Source organism: Rosa rugosa, chromosome 3 (assembly GCF_958449725.1).
Source record: "Rosa rugosa chromosome 3, drRosRugo1.1, whole genome shotgun sequence".
Taxonomy (NCBI): domain Eukaryota; kingdom Viridiplantae; phylum Streptophyta; class Magnoliopsida; order Rosales; family Rosaceae; genus Rosa; species Rosa rugosa.
This window is the reverse complement of record NC_084822.1, coordinates 6763604-6784672: the sequence shown is the minus strand read 5'-3', so window position 1 is coordinate 6784672 and position 21069 is coordinate 6763604. Positions and strand designations below refer to the sequence as shown.

General features: G+C 36.9%; 1 protein-coding gene and 1 long non-coding RNA gene across 9 annotated transcripts; one reads left to right on the top strand and one right to left on the bottom strand.

Annotated features, from left to right (window-relative positions):
- Positions 1–7134: 7134 nt before the first annotated feature.
- LOC133736621 (probable beta-D-xylosidase 5) lies at positions 7135–12115 on the bottom strand. 2 transcript variants are annotated; one of them, XM_062164173.1, is made up of 6 exons: positions 11398–12111; positions 10996–11165; positions 10805–10902; positions 9927–10691; positions 9042–9684; positions 7135–7701 (listed from the first exon to the last, which is right to left on the bottom strand). In XM_062164173.1, the coding sequence occupies exons 1-6, from the start codon at positions 12082–12084 to the stop codon at positions 7362–7364; spliced, it is 2703 nt and encodes a 900-aa protein (XP_062020157.1). In that variant the 5' UTR covers positions 12085–12111; the 3' UTR covers positions 7135–7361. The 2 variants fall into 2 exon arrangements, with proteins under 2 accessions (XP_062020157.1, XP_062020156.1); XM_062164172.1 differs by lacking the exon at positions 7135–7701 and having other exon boundaries at positions 8837–9684; positions 11398–12115.
- A 3703-nt stretch (positions 12116–15818) lies between these two features.
- On the top strand, positions 15819–20944 carry LOC133740363 (uncharacterized). 7 transcript variants are annotated; one of them, XR_009861162.1, is made up of 10 exons: positions 15819–16155; positions 16541–16600; positions 16691–16815; positions 18193–18239; positions 18323–18398; positions 18750–18797; positions 18987–19070; positions 19307–19706; positions 20084–20175; positions 20692–20944. It is a non-coding gene; the product is annotated as an uncharacterized LOC133740363 (long non-coding RNA). The 7 variants fall into 7 exon arrangements; XR_009861165.1 differs by having other exon boundaries at positions 15820–16155; positions 18193–18210; XR_009861161.1 differs by having other exon boundaries at positions 15820–16155; positions 18193–18221.
- Positions 20945–21069: the final 125 nt, after the last annotated feature.

Sequence of the window (21069 nt, the reverse complement as noted above, 5' to 3'; positions counted from 1 at the left end):
ACAACCTTTCTAGTGTAACAACAGAAAATTAACCTGCACTAGTGACCTAGCTAGATTACAAAAGAATTACAACCGTAAAAATATAATCAAGGCTTTACTGTTAACACCCCTCCTCAGCTTGATGAGGGGGAGCAATCATCAAGCTGTCACAAAGATATTGATATGGTGGAAGCACAATCCTTTGTAAACTGATCTGCTAGTTGCACCTTAATTAGTTGCTTCTCAAATCTGCTGGAAAGTCAAGTATGCTGCAAAGAAGAGTACATGTCTTTGATGAAGATAACAGTCCAAGTACTAACTTCAACCAGGAGGAATAAGTGGAAGTGATGGCCATAGCTGCATAGGCTGACAATATTGCCTACAATTCATCAGATTTTTACTCAATAGCTCCATAGTTTCCCGACCATACGCCAATTGAGGTTGTGCCTCGGCTTGCTCAGTACTGGCATTCACTCGATTAGAGACGTTTTCAGCTAGTCTTGGTGACTCAGAGTTTTGCTTTCTGGAGCCACCTTTGCCAACTATGTTTGGAGAAAGTTCAAACCTTGAAAGCACCTCCAATTTACTACCTTTGTCATTTTCAATTTCAGAAAATTCATTTCTTGTTGCAGCATTTGTCCTAGGTTGCAAAGAAAAGAAACATGGCTTTGATACCATGAAAGCTTTGTGTATTTCTTGGAGAAAAGAAAGAAAATGCAGAAGAAGAAACTGATATTTCGATTTAGAAAATGACTGAATGAATACAATTGTGGTCCTAGCAGCTACTATTTATACAAGTAGATAGATGCACAGATTAGCACCACGTGTCAACAATCTGTGCACCACCCTAACAACCTTTCTAGTGTAACAACAGAAAATTAACCTGCACTAGTTACCTAGCTAGATTACAAAAGAATTACAACCGTAAAAATATAATCAAGGCTTCACTGTTAACATTTACATCTGATTGTGAAAAACTAGATTTGTTCTCCTAAAAAATAAATAAATCTATGTTAGTTGAACTGGTGTTATCGAGGTAAAATAAAAGATTAATTAGCAGGGTACATCTCAACTAGCACTTATGATGCAGCCAAATTAAGCAGGATGTATTCGACAGGCTAGATTTGAACTCATCCATGAACTCCTATTACTCCTTATATGCAACAGAACCTGATTTGCTTAATACTTACTTTTATATAAGATTGTATAAAATTAGTCTTAGTTATATTTAAGATTATGTGCAGATGGTAACAAGGACATGAAATCTAACACTACCATAGTACTATCTAATGAAAGCTCACATTTTATTTATACGTACAATTTCAAAAGGTAAGACCGATGAAGAATTAAAGTACTAGCTAGCTAGGTTATCCTCTAAATTACCTAATACAAACTTAATTGACACTCTTTTTTGAAAAGCTATATACGTACGGGCTGGTTTGGAATTCTACTAAAACTATCTAAGCGTACACCAAAGGGTAAAATCCTCATATGGTACTCAAATTATCACGAAATGCACTTTTTGGTACCTACAAATTTTTAAAGAGTCTAATAGTACTTGCACTATCTCTCCGTTAGCCCCTATAATACTTCTGTCCAATATTCAGTTAAAAATGCATACGTGGTGGCCATGTGATACTCATGTGAGTAAAATGACAAGGGTAAAATAGTATTTTCATTCATATTTAGAATTACAATATTTAATATATTGAATATCTATAATTAAAATTTTTTTTGACACATTAAAAAATAAAAATAATACTCAATCCATTCTTCATTTTTTTTTTTTTTGAAATATGGAAACATACCAGTAGTATGCCCCAATTCATAGATTAAGAATAGTACAGAAGACTACTCTAATAATACATTTCTGCTCAGAGTAGTCTATACCACATAAAACACCTTGCCTTGCAGGCAATCAATTCTACCTAACCTTAGACGCCAAACACTCAATTGTGGTACGCTAAAGCTAAATACTTCCACAAGACTCATAGAGATAGTTTTACAAGCATAGACAATCAGTCTAACTCAACATCTAAACAACTATAGGCTCCTGCCCTGTAAAAAGGGCAGACCTCTTAACAAACCCAACTAGCCCATAACTTGAGATCAAATCCAAACCTAGTCCCAGGCCCAAAGGTACCAAAGACAACACAACAGTAGATGTTAAGCTACCTCTGTCAACCATCGTCGCCGCCTCCAAGTTTTCCGGTGGACAGCCCCTCCAACGCAGCATCAGCGCCACTCCTCTTAGCGACCTTCTCAAATCCACAAAAAAAAATCCCACCGGTGCCGGAACTAGGAAGAAAGAACAATGAAATCGAAAACCCAATCGGCCAAAAACGAGCGACCGATCAAGAACTCCGATCTCAAACCAATCGTCTCCACAACAGCAGCAGCCTTCTCTGCAAACCAAACCTCGACCTCCGCCGCTACAGATTCGCACCTAGTTCACCACCGCTGCAACTCCACCGGCCAACTTTGCTGCAAACCAGTCTCCAATCCGCAAAAACAAACCGCAAATCCCCTACCCCACCTTAGAACCACACTTGGCAACGATGGATCGCGCCTCTACTAGACCCGACGATGAGGAGTAGATCTGTCACCGTCGCTCTCTGATACAAACGATGGCTAGAAGCGACAACAGCGCTCTGCTAGGGTTTTTTTTTTCAGATGCAGGGTTACTAGTATTGATTTGCTTTTAGTGGTTCTGTTTGTTCCTTTGCGTACTTAAATATTCGAGAAACAATTTCACAAGCTAATCCATTCTTCATTGTTCTTAGGATACTTGGGGCAATTAATTTAAGTACTTTTGTTTGTCTGTAGTTCTTTTTTATAAAATTTAATTTATATTAATTTGGGTTACCTAATGAGATAATTTTTTTCTCAAACAATTAATAGGATTAACCAATGGAGGTAGTAGGTAAATCTAGATATTCACTAAATTCAATTCTAGCTCTCTCTTCTTTTTTTTTACCTAGTTAAATTTATTTTAATTTAGTTTTATAAAAAAAAGTGTAAAAAAAATATGAAAAAAGATTTTTTACGATTTTATTCCTATTTTAACGGAATAATTGACGAAAATATTAAAATAGCTAACAGAGAGATAATACAGGTACCACTAGACTCCCTACAAATTTATAGGTACCAAAAAATATATTTCGTGATAGTATGAGTACCATATAAAGATTTTACCATACACCATATGCAATCAAATATTAATTACTAGATGGGAGAGATGATACCAGTAATGACGGCATAACGCACGTCAAAACTTTGGAATACGATAGGCTTGCATGGACGAGATCGAATACAAGGATTGATGACATCCTGGCCGAAAAGTCCTCCCGTTGCATCCCTTATATTTGATCAATAATCTTGTTGAACACTATAATTAGTCAGGATGCAAGCTGAAGAAATAGGAAAAAAGTGATCGTTTTAATTATTACCTGAATATTAGTACATGGAAAGCAACTTCTTAAAACAATACACAAAAATGATATCAAGTGCATCACACTGAAAAGCAAGACACGCACACACACGCGAAGTAGTTAGCATGGGTTGAGAAATTCCTTTGCCAGCAACTAACGTATCTAAACCGAAGAAACAACACCAACTGTGCAGTTGCTGCACAAAAACTGCACAGTATTCACTAGGACTGAACTCTTTACTAGCTTCTAGACAAAATGTTCCCAACTAAATGAATTGTTCACTCTCAGACTCGTTACTTAATTATGGGCTCCAAGTTTACTTTATCAATTGCAGTAGTTATTGATGAAGGGATTTTTTTAATTTGTATAAGTACTTGTAATTGGTCACGGAAAACAAATGCAGATATGAAACAGGCAAATCTTTAGACAAGTACAATCTAACATATGGAAACAGAAAGAGATATAGAACAGAAATAAATGCTCCAAGGAAATCAAGTTCTCCTTCCTCAAGAGACTGCACAAGATCGTGGAATGCCCATATGCTTGAAAATTTTCATATTCTGTCATTCCACACTCAGAGTAATTATTTCTAGGGAAGTTCTATTCATACCTCCTAAAATGTTATTTGGACCTCCAACAATTTTTGGAAGTTTTTAAATCCAACTTTGCCCTTCTAAAAAAAATGAACAAGATGAAAAATTAAAAAAAATCTGCACCTTCTCTTATCCCTCGTTCTCTTGCAGCCATACCTAAGGATTCTTGGGCAACTTTTTTTAAGTAGAATGTTAAAGATTACAAAATAGAAGAAAGGACAAGAAACATAAAGAAGAAGAATCGAGAAAATATTGATCGGAAAATAATTTCTATTGCCTATTCTTTTTGTTTCCAGTTTGGCTTAATTGCTTCACTTCATATGTAACGTCAATTGTTATCTTGGTTTCTTTTCATGCTTGTTTTTTTTTTTTTTTTTTTTTTTGCTAGAGTAGACTATGTTGCTAGCCTGGTTTGGGTTTACGGAAGTTGATTTTGATAATAGTTCTCTTGTGGTATTTTAAATTGCATGATATATTAAGAAATAGAAGGAGGTTCATAAGAATATCCAGGCCTACAAGTTAACACCATTGGCTATGACTTGGGTTTTAAGTGATGAGAAAAAAGAAATTACTAGTTGATGTGTACTGGATAAAAATTATGTGCTTGAAAAAAAAAAAAAGGACAAGATTGGAAGTTTTGTACGAATTTTAGAAGGGGAGGTCCAAATGCCAATTTAGGAGGTACGAATAGAAGCTCCCTTATTGAGTTATTTCTAATAAGAAAAAAGAGTGTGGCTATTGCAAATGCTAATATTTTCTACATTTAAAATATGTATCAATGGAGTCATTAATTTTGAGATATTGACCAAATTCGTTTTACTTACGGATTAAATTCAGTTTACCCCCCTGAGGTTTGGGGGTAACTTTATGTTAGTCCATGTCCTCTCAATTTAATCAGAAACACCCTTGAGTTTTTCAATTCCAATCAGCCGTGTCCAATTTTTAAATCTCCATCCAATTCTTCCGTTAACTCTGATACTACAGAGGCTAAAATGGTCATTTCGTAAAATTAAAAAAAAAAAAGAGAGAGAGAAAACACAAAACCTCCCCCTCCTCCGTTCCTCTCTCTCTCTCTCTCAGCTCTTCTTATTCTTCTTCTTCTTCTCATAGCACTAACATAGAAACCAAAGACCCATCTCTGATTTCTTCTCAATCTCCACATTCCTCACCCCAAAATCAAATCTTTGGAATCACCCATTTCACAATGTCTACCGGAATCGTGACCCGGTTCAAGGAAACTGACCAATCGACGATGGCGGAGCACCAGCTGTGGTCCGAATTCACCGACCCGACCGCCCTCAGCCTCCCTTCAAGCCTCTTCGACCCCTCGACCCGGTTCTTCTTCTTCTGATAATCACATGCCTAAACGAACAATTTATCGACGAAGCCGGAGCCACTGGTGACGACGATCCTGACCTTGCGCCTTGCCCAGGCCGGCGGGAACCTTGCCGGCGTTTTTGCGGAGGTTGGTGGAGAAGGAGGCAGTGTTGATTCGGTCGTGGACGGAGGAGAAGGATCGGAGGAATGGTTCGTATAGCTGGAACTGTGGCAGTTAGGCACAAACAAAATATTCATTTCGGTAAATTTTCACCTAGCTTCCATCTCCCGCTGCCTCTCTCTCAAATCTGCCCCAATTCTCTTAGTAAAGTCGGCCGGATCCGGACGGATATTTCCGGCCACATTCACAATGGAGGCTCACGGGTCGGGGCTCCGGCGTGCCACCGTCTTGGCCTTCTGTGTCGCGGGTATATGGGCTGCTTATATTTGGTAGTCAAGCTCAGTTTATTGAATGGGTTGAATTGGAGAATCAGGTACGTTTGTGCCGCCGCTGTGTCACTATTCTCGGTGACGGTCTCAGCTCCTTTGGTTTGCTTCTGGCTTATTTCGGACCTTATTGCATCTCTTCTGATAGTTACTGATGGTTGATTTCTAGAATTGTGAAGTTTGGTGCCGACCCAAGGATTGATCAATTTTGTTTGAGAAGGCTGAATTCACTAATTGGTTGCTGGTAGAAATTGTTGGAGTTTAAGTCGAAACTGTGAGCAAGGATTTGGGTTCTGTGATCATTCAGGTAATTTTGTGAAACTCTTTTACTCAATGAATAATTGTTCCTGCAATTTGAATGCCAATGGAATTTGTATATGAGAAAATGATTGTTGAATTGACGTCTGGTATTGATTAAACATGACAATGGCTGAGTTGATATTGGTGGCACGTTAGAAATAGTTAATGTGATGTGATCTGGAAAGAAAGTTATTGAGCATGATGAATTTGTTTGATATTAAACAATGGTCATTGGCATTTTGGTACAGGAGTGCCACCGTCTTGGCCTTCTTTGTAGCGGTGGTGCTCTGTTTGTTCTGGACATTTAATCTAAAATTAGGGGCATATTAGTTTTTTTTTTTTTTTTTTTTTCATTTAGGTTTGACAAGGGGTATTATAGGAATTTCATAATTTTGTATCCTGCCACATCATCACTTAACGGAAGAATTGGATGGAGATTCAAGAATTGGACACGGCTGATTGGAATTGGAAAACTCATGGGTGTTTCTGATTAAATTGAGAGGACATGGACTAACATGAAGTTACTCCCAAACCTCAGGGGGTAAACTGAATTTAATCCTTTACTTATTGTTGTTTTAAAGGGTAATGTTATTTATTCAAAAAAAAGAAAGGACAATGTTATAATGATCAAACTAATGACACTAAATTCATGTCGCTTTCGAGTTTCGTTAAGATAAATCCATTTTGATCAGGTCATCGAATTTAGATCATATTCAAATGATCAGATTTGATTGGCCATACATTAGATTGAACAACTACTCCAATCCCACGAACAAATAAATAGGGAGCCTAATTCTTTTTTTAACAAAATTATCACAATTAAATTCAGTAGAATACTAGAATTACACATAACAAAACATCATCGTGATACCTATTACTTAAGTAATCCTTCCTTTCTAGTTATGAAGATCATAAAAGTTCACGGACCCTGAGTGAATAAGAACAGAATCCCTTTTATCATTTTGTTGGTGCACACATTAATTATGACATAACATACTTAATTACTTCAGTGTAATCCTCCCATAAAATTGTACAAATTTCAAGAATCAGACAGTATAGACAATCCAGATCATAATCTACAATTGATTATTATTGTTTAATTACATTCAAAGGTTCGAATCCACCGACATTACAAAACAAAAACATATCATATGCTACAATACAACTTCGACAAGAAATGAACTTCTAGTGGCAACCCCATCATTGATCATGATGAAGCTCCACCTTTGAACCCATTCTTCCTGCCTAAAACCAAAACACAAAAAAAATCAATGAAATTTTGGGATCTCATAATTCACTTGTACTTCCTGCTAGCTGCTTGGTAAGGATAGAAACCCTTCTTTGATCCTCCGGGCAAGGAAGCCGCAGCTGCAGAAGCACCGCTTTCTTCCTTGTAGCTCCGTGAATAAGCAAACTGAAGCTCCGATCGCTGCTCGAACAAGTCAGCAGTGGCAGGAGCTGGGAACTCAGATCGCGTCCGGCGGTGAGATGACCCCTCTAAGGAGTCATTGCCACCGGTGAGGAGATGGTAGCTCCGGTTGGAGTTGCTCCCGGTCCCGGAAAATGACCTAAACTTGTGCTGAGGCCTTTGCTTCTTGATGGCGTGGAGAAGATAAGGAATCAAACCCTCCATACTCTTTGCTTTGAACTTTTAACTTTGTCTTGTGGAAAATTATTGAGCTCTCGATATCAATGTGTGACACAAGGTCGTTAAGAAGCAAATACTTATATACTAGTAGCTGAGCTGCCCAGCCAAATCCAAAGGGACATGAGGAGGAAACTAAGTGAGGCAGGTGATGCATGGTGGAATGACGATCAGACCCTTTGAATTTGGGGAAGAATTGGGTGTTTGATGGGGACATGAGGGTAATCCTATTGGGTTTTTGGGTCTACATGTTTGACAATTATGTGATAAGTGTCGTGGCACATTACATTTGGGTCAGATTGAGATGGCATTGAAGGTTTTGACTGGTTGATGCCAGTGTTAGGCGGCTATGCGCGTCAATGTTTATTAAGATTTCAAAGGCACTAGCAAATATAATATAGGCTTCTTTGACCAAGAGAAGGAGGAGTGGTTGTTCTGAGAAAGAGTACTACTCACTATTGGGTACTAGGGAATATGATCTCGTGCTTAAATGGAATTAAAATGATTAGATATAGTTTTATTTGAAATTTGAGGTACTAATGGTCCAATTCCTTGGAATTGAATTTGTAGCATCTACTGGCATGGCATGGCAAGTTGCAATATAGGTGGCTCGGAAGGTGATTGAAAAGGAAGAGTTGTCTTAGAGGCAAAAATGATTTCTTTGGACGTGCTAATTAAGTTTTCGGCTTAGATGATTGACAATTTGAAGTTTTTGGCTTAGATATTGACAATTTGTGGATGATGCTGTCGTAATGAAAGAAAGGGGATTTCTGATTTAACAAATTTTGAGACGAAACTGTCTTTTTATTGAGAAAAAATTACTAAGTGTAAGCATTTCAGAGTTAAAAGATTTTTAACCGAAAACGATAATTTAGAGCGTGTTAATCACAGTCTGATAGAAACATAGAGACACAATCTACATGATTGTCGTCCATTGTTGTTAGGTTACAATGTATAAAGCCTATAACTTGGAAAACTCGATACAGAATGTTGATGGGATATAAATTAAGTCTACATATACAGTCCATTTTCTACATAAATTGCTTGAACCCAAGTACTCAACTCCTAAAAGGTTGATTAATTTTTATCATCCAACATAAATATCAAGCTTACACACTCTCCAGTATCATTTATAATTATATAGATATATAAATCTGTTGCAAGCTACCTTGCAATACATGAACCATAGTCATTTCCCCACCACTTATTACAATCAGTTATAGGCTAAAACAGGATACAAAAGCCGTACTCCTTTTCAAACCATGTCACTAGCTTGCAAGTTAAATAGCTAACAAGCTAATTTGCTACTATAAATTTTAGAAACTCTACATCAGTTCATGTTTCTCAGCCAGCCTAACATTGAGGTAGTGCTTCACTTGTTGCTCACTGGGAGAGCCGACGAGAATCGTGTGCAGCCCAGTGACTAACTTCCTCTTCCCTTCACTATCCACAAGGTTCAGTCCCTTGCACACATCCACCCTCATTGTCAATGGCTTTGTCTCTCTATTCTTCACCTCCACTCTTTCAAAACCCACAAGCTGCAACTTTGGTGCCCCAATCAACCCTTGCGAGCGTGGTGGTTTCCAAAAAGCGAGCACCACGTGGGAGCCATCCATTGGCCCTTTGTTCCTCACCCCAACAACTAGATCAAATGCTGAGCTCTGGCAATCTATGCTTGATATGTCAATTTCTTGGGTAGTGCCAGAGATGGGTTCCAATTGAATGTTATTGTGTGGGTTGAAAGTAATAGTGGAGTTTGGCTGGATGAGTAGGGTGGAAGGCGCATAGATTATGAACTTAGAAAACGTTGAATAGCTGAGCCCGTGACCAAACTCATAGACGGTTTTTCCGGTGTAGAACCTATATGTTCTTCCAGGATAGTTTCTACTAGTGTTGGCCCTCATGTTCATGTCTGTCATTGGCACCTGGTCTACATACTCCTGTGGGTACCATGTAAAAGGACTCTTCCCAGCTATACATGGTAAAAAGAAAAAACAAATCACTTATTAGTAACAACAGTTAAATTAAGTAACAATCATGAACTAAAAAATTTAACATGTTGTCACATTGTCATTATTTTAACTACATAACATAACATGTCTTAGATTAACAGTTTGACAACATAACATGTCAAATTAACAGTCTGATAACATAACATGTTAGATTGACATTATGATAACATAACATATGTTAAATAGGTGACGAGAATGTTACCTGGATTATAGTCCCCAAATATGACTTGAGCTATGGCATCTCCTCCCTCTTGACCTGGATACCCAACCCATAGAATCCCTCCTACTTTGCTCAAATTTTTAGCAAACGAAACATCAATTGGACCAGCTGACATAATGACCAGAATGACTGTTCCATTTGTTGCATCAACAACTTGCTCCACAAGCTTTTCCTGAAATCCTGGTAGAGTCAAGTTCTCTCTGTCTAGACCTTCTGCTTCAATGGACTGATCAAGCCCCACTACTAACACCACTGCATCAGCTGTGGCAGCAGCCTGAACCGCGGCCCCGATGAGGCTTTCATCAGCACATTTTACACTGCTACACCCGGGCTCATATTTTGCTGTCGACACATACTTTTGTAGCCCTTGTAGAGGACTAGTATAGCTACATGGTATTCCAGCATAGTTGCTTATCATAACCTTAGTGGCATTTGCATTAGGTCCAATAATGGCCAAATTCTTGGTCGTAGTAGGGGACAAAGGAAGAGCTCCATTGTTATCTAGCAAAACTATGCCCTGCTTAGCAGCGTCAAGTGCCAACGCTTTATGTTCGTCACTGCAAACATCCGATACCCCAAGGTTTCCGAATTCGAGCAGTTTCGGATCACCGTCAAAGAAGCCAAGCCTCATGAGGACTATGTAGTTGTATATCAAGGACTGATCAACAACAGATTCTTCCACTTTCTTCAAGTTGACTGCATTCTCTGTGTACTTCCCTAGATAATCCCCACAGTTCATGTTTAGACCTGCATAATCACATTGCAATATGCCATGTAACTTAGCATTATGGGTACCAAATATTTCTCACAAGATGGTCAGAAACTGTTTTGGCTGCAATTGCAATATATTACTACTCTACCTGCTTTCAAGGCCAGGGCTGCTGCATCCTCATGTGTTTCAGTATAATGGATTGCATCGTAATAAACTTCCACAGAATCACAGTCAGAAACTATATATCTGCTCATAAATGCACAAGATCATAGTCACTTCATTTTTCGATTCGCCGCACGTAATTATATCTAATTATCAAAAAGAAAAGAGAAAATTTACCCATCTAGACCCCATTGGCCTCTGACTACCCCTTGAAGCAGGTCTGGGTCAGCACAGGTGGGAATCCCATTCACCCTATTATATGAACACATGACACTGCTAACATGGCCCTCCTGCACACAACTTTTGAATGGTGGCTGGAATGTATCCTCCATGTCCTGTTTTGTCACCTGCATTCACCTCGAGTAGTTTGATTAATTATTTCCGACGATTTTTTGCATCTTAATTAAGAAAAGTGGATTCTGAATATGAACATCGAAATGCATCTTTACATTCAATAAAAGAATAAAGATGGTTTGATTGGTTTCTGAATATAAAGTATTATTAAGAATTTGATATTCACTGAAGAAAAAAAGATGGTTTATGAAGAAATATAGATAACGATGTTGATCCTATGCTTACCTGAGCATCAAAGTGAAATCTATCAACACCTTTCCAATTATCAATATCATAAGCAGTGTAATGCTTGCAGCAACTTGAGACCTTGAGCCTATCACCAGTGGCATTGCCCTCACCAACGTCTTGGAGACCCTTGACATAGTTCACTGCATAATTTGACACCACTAAGGGGTCCTCCCCCGGTGTCTCTTGCGTTCGACCCCATCTCGGGTCACGGACCACATTGACATTAGGACTCCAAAATGTCAACCCGGCTAGACCCAAATTGTACATGGCTCGAGCCTCGGTTGACACAACTTGCCCCATCCTCAACCATAGTGATTCATTAAAACTCGCTGCGGATAGAATCACTGCTGGGAAACTAGTAGCACCAGGCACCGTGGCATTAAAGCGAGTGCCTGGGCCAACGTTCGAAACACCATGGAGTGCCTCGGACCACCACTCATATTTAGGCACGCCTAGCCGAGAAATGCCTGTGGAGGCATCCACTAGTTGTTGGACCTTTTCTTGGAGAGTGAGGCGCGAGACCAAGTCCTTGGCCCGGTCCTCATAAGGCAGAGAAGTGTTGCAAAAAGGAAATTGGCTAGTTGTGGAAGCTTTGGTGTCACATGCAAATTGTTGAGCTACAATGGGAACTATTAGGAGAAATACTGAAAGTGAAAGATGCAAGAGAAGTACTTGGTTCTTCATGGCTTCTATAATTTTTGGTTGGAGAGTTTAAGCACAAGCATTTGTATTTATACTAGAAGCTAAAAGCGTAAAGTTGCTTTGAGCTTTTCATCTGTTTTACTACAACTGGGTGCATGGTTGCTTGTGAATTGAGAAAGCAGCTGTTGCGCCATTTCCCTGTTTTCGGCGGTACAAAATGATTTATAGGATGCTTAAACAAAACAAAAGCTTCTTTGGCTCTCTCAGTGGCTCTCTACTCGATCATATCCATGGAGAATATGCAGTACTCACAAATTCATATCTTGCCATGTGAATTATTGGTCCCAGTCTACTTGGGGACAACAATTTTGGTCTATAATAGATTATATTCAAAATTAAGAAAATTAAATTAAATTTCACCCTCAAATTTTTTAAGAAGTCTCATGCTTCCGGGGAAGGGCCTTATGTCGTAGGCCTTTGAAGCATATTTGTCTCTTCAAGAAACCCAATCCTCTCAAATCAGGGGCCGAACTAAGATTGAAAGTTTAAGGGTACCAAAATATAAATTTTTTTTTTGTCTTAAAAATAAGTCTCAGATTATATTCACAAGGTAGTTAGTAAAGACCAAAAAATTAAAAGAAACTAATGTGTTCTTATGGGCATTATATTTGAAACAAACAAATAAGATGTTTTCTCGAAGTTAATTATAGTTTGGTTATGGAAAAATAAAACAAGAAAGAATCGAGGAAATCTGATGAACTGCCCCTTATTTGCAAAGCGACTTCGCATTTTTCCCGATGAAACCATCTTTGCATTATGCTATGTATCAATAGGGTCACACGTATGACATTTCCCCTGGTAAATTATATGAAATTGTTTGTCATTCTGGTTTTTACCTAACAATCTGATAATTGAGCTAGCCCTATGATGCTAGCCCTATGATGGCCAATTTGGCAACTGTAATAAGAGAAAGAGAGGGGTGATGGGGATTGATGTAATAGGAAGAGTGCCTTGGAAGAAAAGCTAAACGTAAAGCCGTAAAGGAACATTGGGAAAGAGCAGGAAGGCACAGCAATAGGCCACTTAAAACCATCAAGGTGTACTTTAATTAATTAAGAGCTACCAATTCTAATGATTCATGCGTCTAATATGCCTATCCTCAATATTAACATAAATTACTCTCATTCAATACATATGTAATACATCATAGTTCAATCGAACAGAATTAATTTAGTCTAATCACATTAGTCTTTATTTTGTAGTTCATGAATTCAGCTCACAAACTGATTATGTAATCTTAGTTATTATATGAAAAATCTACTTGTCCTCTATGGTACTAAAATGTTTATTATATATTTATTTTATATCTAATTGAATAAAATTACAATTTAATGGAATTAAATTGACTACATTTGATTAGTTTTTTTTACACTATTTACATAATTGAACCAAGTCACAACTTTAACAATAAAGTTATCCACAAACAATTGTAATAAGATTTTAGGTGGAGTAATTACCTCTAAAAATTACACAATAAATTACTCGTTTTATCATAATGACAATAAATTTGTTATCATATATATATAAGTGTACATGTATATGTATTGAAAATTTTCCTTGATTTGATTAAGTAAGCTGGAACAAATTTAATGATGCCTCTAAAATCTTTACATTTAAAAAACAAAGCTCTTGCTTTCTAATGTAGCATAGTTATCTTTGAGTTTTAGGCACTGACATCTCTTACGTATGTTGCCATGACCACAATGATGAAGGATTGAAGGGTGGCAATTTTTAACACGATTTCCAAGTCAATCGAACACGAAGCTTTACATCTGATTGTGAAAAACTATATTAGTTCTCCTCAAAAAAAAAAAAAAATCTATGTTAGTTGAACTGGTGTTATCGAGGAAAAATGAAAGATTAGCAGTGTACATCTCAACTAGCACTTATGATGCTGCCAAATTAAGCAGGAATACAGGTTTGAACTCATCCATGAACTCCTATTACTCCTTGTATGCAACAGAACCTGATTTGCTTAATACTTAGTTTTGTATAAGATTGTATAAAATTAGTCTTAGTGATATTTAAGATTATGCATGTGCACATTGTAACAAGGACATGAAATTTACCACTACCATAGTACTATCTAATTAATGCTCACGTTTTATTTATACGTACAATTTCAAAAGGTACAACCGATGAAGAATTAAAGGACTAGCTACCTAGGTTATCCTCTAAATTACCTAATACAAACCTGACACTCTTTTTTGAAAAGCTATATACGTACTGGCTGGTTTGGAATTCTACCAAAACTATTTAAGTGTACACCAAATGCAATCAACTATTAATTACTAGATGGGTGAGATCATACCAGTAATAACGGCATTTGACGTCAAAACTTTGGAGTACGATAGGCTTGCATGGACAAGATCGTATAAAAGGATTGATGACATCCTGGCCAAAAAGTCCTCCCGTTGCATCCCTTATATTTGATCAATAATCTTGTTGAACAATAATATTAGTCGGGATGCAAGCTGAAGAAATAGGAAAAAAAGACGATAGTTTTAATTATTACCTGAGTATTAGTACATGGAAAGCAAGTTCTTAAAACAATACACAAAAATGATATCAAGTGCATCAAACTGAAAAGCAAGACGTACACACACACACGCAAAGTAGTTAGCATGGGTTGAGAAATTCCTTTGCCAGCAACTAACGTACTGCACAGTATTCACTCGGACTGAACTCTCAACTTCTAGACAAAATGTTTCCAACTAGATGAATTGTTCACTCTCAGACTCGTTACTTATGGGGTCCAATTTTACTTTATCAATTGCAGTAGCTATTTATGAAGGGATTTCTTTAATTTGTATAACTTGTAATTGGTCACGGACAAAAAATGCAGATATGAAACAGGCAAATCTTTAGACTAGTATAATCTAACATGGAAACAGAAAGAGATATAGAACAGAAATAAATGCTCCAAGGAAATCAAGTTCTCCTTCTTCAAGAGACTGCACAAAATTTTCATATCTTTATCGATGCACATAAAGTGTGGTATGACTGGTCTTAGTACAAATATATATATATATATATATATATATATATATATATATATATATATATATATATAAGTCCTTCTCAAGTAAGGATATCCTTACCTTAACTTTAAGAACGGATTTTCAGTTTTTGACCACTTTTCGATCATATATTTACATCTTAATCGTTCAGTTTTTAGGTCCTAATGTATAGATCACTTCTGCAAATTTTTAGCCAAATTGATGATCGTTAAGGTATCGAACTCAATTAAACCAATGAACAAACCGAATTTGTCGAACAGGAATCATTCGTGTTCATTATTGTAAATTGCAGTTTTGAATGCCTTAACGATCATTAATTTGGCTGAAATTTTATAGAGATGATCTATACATTAGAACCTAAAAACTGAACAGTTAAAATGTGAATATGTGATTGAAAAGTGGTCAAAAACTTAAAATCCGTTCCTAAGCTAAGGTAAGGACATTCTTAACCAACAAGTACTGTATATTTTCACATTAGTCACAATTGAGCCTGCTGGAAAACTGCAGCAGCTTTCCTTCTGCAAATTAAAAAACCGATCGAGCCTATATATGCCACCAAAAAGTGAAGCATGAGACATCAACAGTTGTAAAACAAAAACAAAAACAGTAGATAAGAAAACATACATGTGTCCTCTAATGGTTAAATGGAATTTGTTAAAATTGTGATCACTCACATTTATAAACTTCTAATTCTCAGTTAACTGTTCATCGGCTTATGAACAGTACCGGCTGCAGCCGAGCCGGTCGTAGCTGAAAAGACGATGTTGTCCCTGCTTCATCTCTCTTGCCCGACACCTGTTTATCGTTTCAAAGCTTTCGTGTCTCTGTTCTTTGCTTCACAGTGTGTTTCTCTTGCTTTGACACCTGGGTGCTGCTATCGTGTCTATGATACCTCACTCCACCGAAAGGTAGATAGATAGAGAGCTTCAGTTTGAGAGAGAAATAGCGCGAGAGAAAGAGAGAGCGAGAGAGAGAGAACTGGAGGCTGCGTTCTAACCTGGGTTTGGATTTTGTGGATTTCTTTTCAGCAAAAGTAAGAGAAGAGTTGGGTTTCTTTTCTTGGTAGGATTTGGATGTTCTTCGGTTATACGGTGGCTTCCTTGATTTCATGGATATGTTTTGTGATTTTTGATTAGATTAGTGTATGCGATTTGGCTTTGTTTGGTAGTCTGGGTTTTAAATTTTCAACGGTCCCAAGATCCAATTTTTTTTTTAAGATTCTGTGGTTTCTTTTTTTCAATTGGTCTCAATTCCTGAACAATTTGAACAAATCGTGACCCATTTTAGCTTAGTCTTTCCCTTCTTACATCACCGTTTGGTTGAGCTTTTATTGTTTGGTTTAGTATGCAATTGATTTGCTATGAATGGGAGAAAATGATTTGGATTAATTTCATGATTTTCATTGTCTGTATTTGCAGGGGTCCATCCATTTGCAATTGTCATGACTCATTACTGAAACAGAAAGAGGAAGAGAATAGGTTCTGCATGTCCTCATCATGTTTGTTTTCCTTCGATTTAGGATTTGTTTGTTGTTTGCATGTGATTGATTTGAGCTTTCGGTGATACAGGAGTTTACGGTTGTGAAATTGGGTTTGTCAGAGGGTTGGGTGTATGTGATTAGTGAGGCTGTTTCTTAGTGGTGCTTCATCAAGGGAGGCTCGACTTCAAAGCTGGTTATCAGAAGTTCTTTAAGGTGAGCTATCTATTGTTGTTTCCCCCCCCCCCCGGTTTGGAGATGGTTGATATGGTGTTATGAATTGGGTTTTTGGGTTTTCTGTGTTTGTATCTATTTTGGGATGAATGGTGTTGATGGTGTCATGGGTATGTGTGGAAAACACGTTAAGAGTACAGAGAAGGAATTTTGGATTGAATTCAAGGGTATGAACAAATACTGGGGGTAGTACAATTGAAACTGATGAGTTAAGTGAAGGTTAAGGAAACAGTCGCAGGAGAGCAAGTGGGTATTGGGGAAAGCATGATTTTGTTCTTAGCAGATTGAGTATTAGTAAAGGGTCTCTACGGTGAGGACTGAAGAGCAAAGAGAGAGCTTGGGATTTAAAAAAAAGTGTCAAGGAGCAAGTTTACATGTAAATTTGGGGGAATTTTATACCTGTGTTTGGGAGGATTAGCAAGGTGAATTGTGTGAATTTTATCATAACATAAATCTTAATGCGAAAACAAAAAAACCATTGATTGTTCAGTTTTGTTCTGGTTTAATTGATTGATTGGAATTTAATTGATTATTCAGTCTTTGTTTTTTAAGTTTAAACTGTTTGACTCAGTTGTTCATAAGTTGTATCTATGTTTGTTAGTTGTTTATATTTACTTTGCTTGAAGAGAGTTATGGTACAAATTCAACTTTGGTTACAGAGAACAGAAAAGCAAATTAGGTACTGCAAAATCCTCATTAAGAAGGGAACATATCAACCAAAGTAAAAGGACCGGCAAACTCAGGCCTATGAACTTCATGAATGAAATAGCTTAAGCAACATATATGACCCTCCAAGAAGTGGATGCAAACAAAGGATTAGATTTGAAAAAGTTTCTTGAGTTCAAAGGTTTGCTATGAGCCCATGAGGGTCTCTAAACCGTAAGTGAAAAGTCAAGACTGCTTTGTGCCAAGTTCGAATCAAATACAAGGCATATGATCAGATTTTGTGATCAAATTGTAGAAAGCTGTTACAGGTTACAGTGCAAGTAGAAATGGGTGGTATACAAAACATCAGAAAAATGCTTGAGCAGACTATTAGATAAATGAGCAACATCAAATTCCAGTGGGAACCACAACCCAGAAAACATAATCAATGCTCCAGTTTCAAGAGAACAGAGGGGCATAATCTCTCTGCAGCCAATTAAAACATTTCAAACATGAACACTCCTCAAAATACAAGAAACTCTGTTTGATTAGTGAGAAAAACAAAAGCCAGTTAGTTCCACAGTTATTGTTCATGCTTGCAGACATAGATTGCTTTTACGTTCAGTGTTTCTTAATTCTCCTGTCTCAATTTTGTTTATTGTAATTGTAAATTGTTCCTATTTAATGTTAAACTGTGATTGATTTTGTATGCAGGTTTCACATGCTACTGTTGTAAGAAATTGGTCTGCAATTGTTAAACTGTGATTCTCCTGTCTCAATTTTGTTTATTGTAATTGTAAATTGTTCCTATTTAATGTTAAACTGTGATTGATTTTGTATGCAGGTTTCACATGCTACTGTTGTAAGAAATTGGTCTGCAAGGTCTGAAGAGAAGGAGAAGGTTGAATCTGTAAATCAAGGTAAGTGGAAGGGAATTTTTGATAAGCAATTTTTGAAATTATGCTCAACTTTAAATTTTTAGAAATTTTTTGATAAGGGTTTTTTCCCAAGATTGAGGCAAGTGATTGGTGGTAAACTGTATTAGGTTTTTGTTTGTATCTGGGAGTGGTTAGTTTATGATGTTCTTCCATTTGATTGGAATGCAATTTGCTTAACCCTTTGAACTTAACTAAAATTGATAGGTGAGAGGAGAGTTGGCCTTCATTTCAAAAAGACTTCAACCATATTTGGCCGGATTTTACACATCATTAGAACTCTCATACAAAGAAAGTATTAGTAGTTGTAATGAGTGGTCTTCTTTTGTTTTGCAGATATCAGTAACAGCGAGCTATCAAAATTTGCAAGTATTTTGAATTGAGGTACAAATGTTTAAATGATGTTGCTAATAAAATTTAAAGTGTGATGTTAATTATTATTGAATGAGTTTGTTCACAATCTGCAAATCAATTTTAAAGACATGTGAACAAATCTTGATAAGATAATCAATATGATTTGATTGTTGAAAGATTGGTTCATCTGAGATGTCTAATCCTTTTAATGTTTTGCAGGAAAATTTGGGTACAGCAAGAAGGAAGATCTGGAATTACTATTATTTTACAGTAATCAGGAAACTGGGAAAGGAGATGAAATAGGTAAGCACTGGACATTACTATTAAATTGAAGTTTCTCCAAATTAAAATGCATCGCGTATGCCTGCAAAGGTTTTATTGTGATGGAGTTAGATGCTATTGAAACCTGATGGATTATGGATTGCTTAGTTTGATTTTGATACATCCAGGTTGCATGTTATGGATTATGGATTATGGATAGTTCTATAGTTGTTATTCTGAGACTCATTGTCAAAAATTTGATCATGGTGATTTTGCAGCTTCTGACCTTGACAATAACACAGCATATAAAGAGCAAGCAAAGGCAAAGATCATTTTGCCTTACTGGGGAAAGTTATGGAAGTAAGGGAGAAGTCAGTCAATGCAACAGAGAAGTCAGCAGAAGAGCGAAAATCACAAACCTAGAGGCAGCTAGAGGAACAATTGGAAAGAGGATAGTATCTGGATTAACTCGAAAATTCCATTTAACAGCATGAGAAGCATGCTAAGGCGTTGCAGAAGCTGTTAGAAGAGAGGAAGAAGCATTTGGAATCGGTTTCCAAGAGAGCAAGCTTGAACATGATGTCAGACAAATTGAATTGCAGCTATTGGAGAATGACGCTCCTGCTGTTAATGATAGAGGCTTGCAGCTGAAAATGAGTGAGCAATTCATGAAGAAAGGTGAGATTAATATTAGAATGAGCACGTGTCAATGACATGAAATTTGCTTCATATGTTTGACCATATTTTTAACACCATTTCTACAATTTTTTCTTCATATCCGCCACTTAAAAGCCAACAATTCTTTGCTTTCTCATATAACCATGTTTCAATTTACCCATCATTTGAACTCTTCAACTCTCTTCATATAATTCTTAATGTGATTTGTTTATAGTTTCTTTCCATGCATTTAGTTTCTATTGTTTGGTTTGGTCTTTTGCATAACACCCATTAATATTGAGTAGTTTGTGGTGATTTTATGGGGGCTAGATTGGCAAAAGCTGTACAGAAGTTGGGAAGATAATCTGTGCTGATTATTTCTTCTTCTGGATATGTAGGCAATTATTTTGAGCAGCAGATGAATGACAACCAAAAAGATGAAGTGATTTGCGAGAGAAGCAAAAAGATGAAGTGGTCTGCCAGTGATATGGTCTGGTCATTATTTTGTTTCTTTCCTCTTCAATTTTTCATCTTCGTTTATAGTACTTAGAATTGAATATGCATTTGTAGCCAAAATAATGAACATCAGTTGTGTTTGTTTAAAATCTGTAGAGTATGATTTGAAGTTATTTGTTGTGGTCAAAATTTTGGGTAACATGCTTCAATCCTGTGGCTGGAGAAATCAAAAGGGGCGTGTAATCTCCAAGATTACTGTAAGGACAGCTACACTAGAATGAGCCTGAGATTCAATTTGGACATAACTTCAATCTGTGTTTTGACCAATTGAATTTCAGGCTCATTGTTTTGTATTTGTCTTTACAGTATCCTTTGAGATTAGATACCCCTTTTGAATTCTCCAGCTACTGGATTGAAGCATGTTAGCCAAAATCTTCCCCGGCAACTAAGAATTTCAAATTAAACCCAGTTTGCAATTTTCATGTAAATATAGATGGAGGAAATACCTTTTTGAACAACCTCCACAACTAATTAGCACCTTTTTGGCTAGGCTAACAAGTCTTCAACAACTGCTGTCACTTTTGCTATAAATATAACTGGAGGAAGCACCATTTTGAAGAACCTCCGCTGACATGTAGTGACGAACATCAACACCTCTTTTCAGCAAACAGATCAAATGTAGCTAGGTTAGCCTAGAAATAGAACAATATATTTTTGACAAGCTGTGTCAACAACAGTTGTATTGTATATTTGCACATTATCAGAACATTCACATTAATGGTAATGTTAGTTGCAAACATAAATCTGTAGCCGTCCAAACTTGCAGATTTTGTTTGAACACCCGCAGCAACGCGCGGGCACCTATTCTAGTCCTTTTCAAAAGCATAGTATCATACAACCATGCACATGCCAGAATCTAACAAAATCG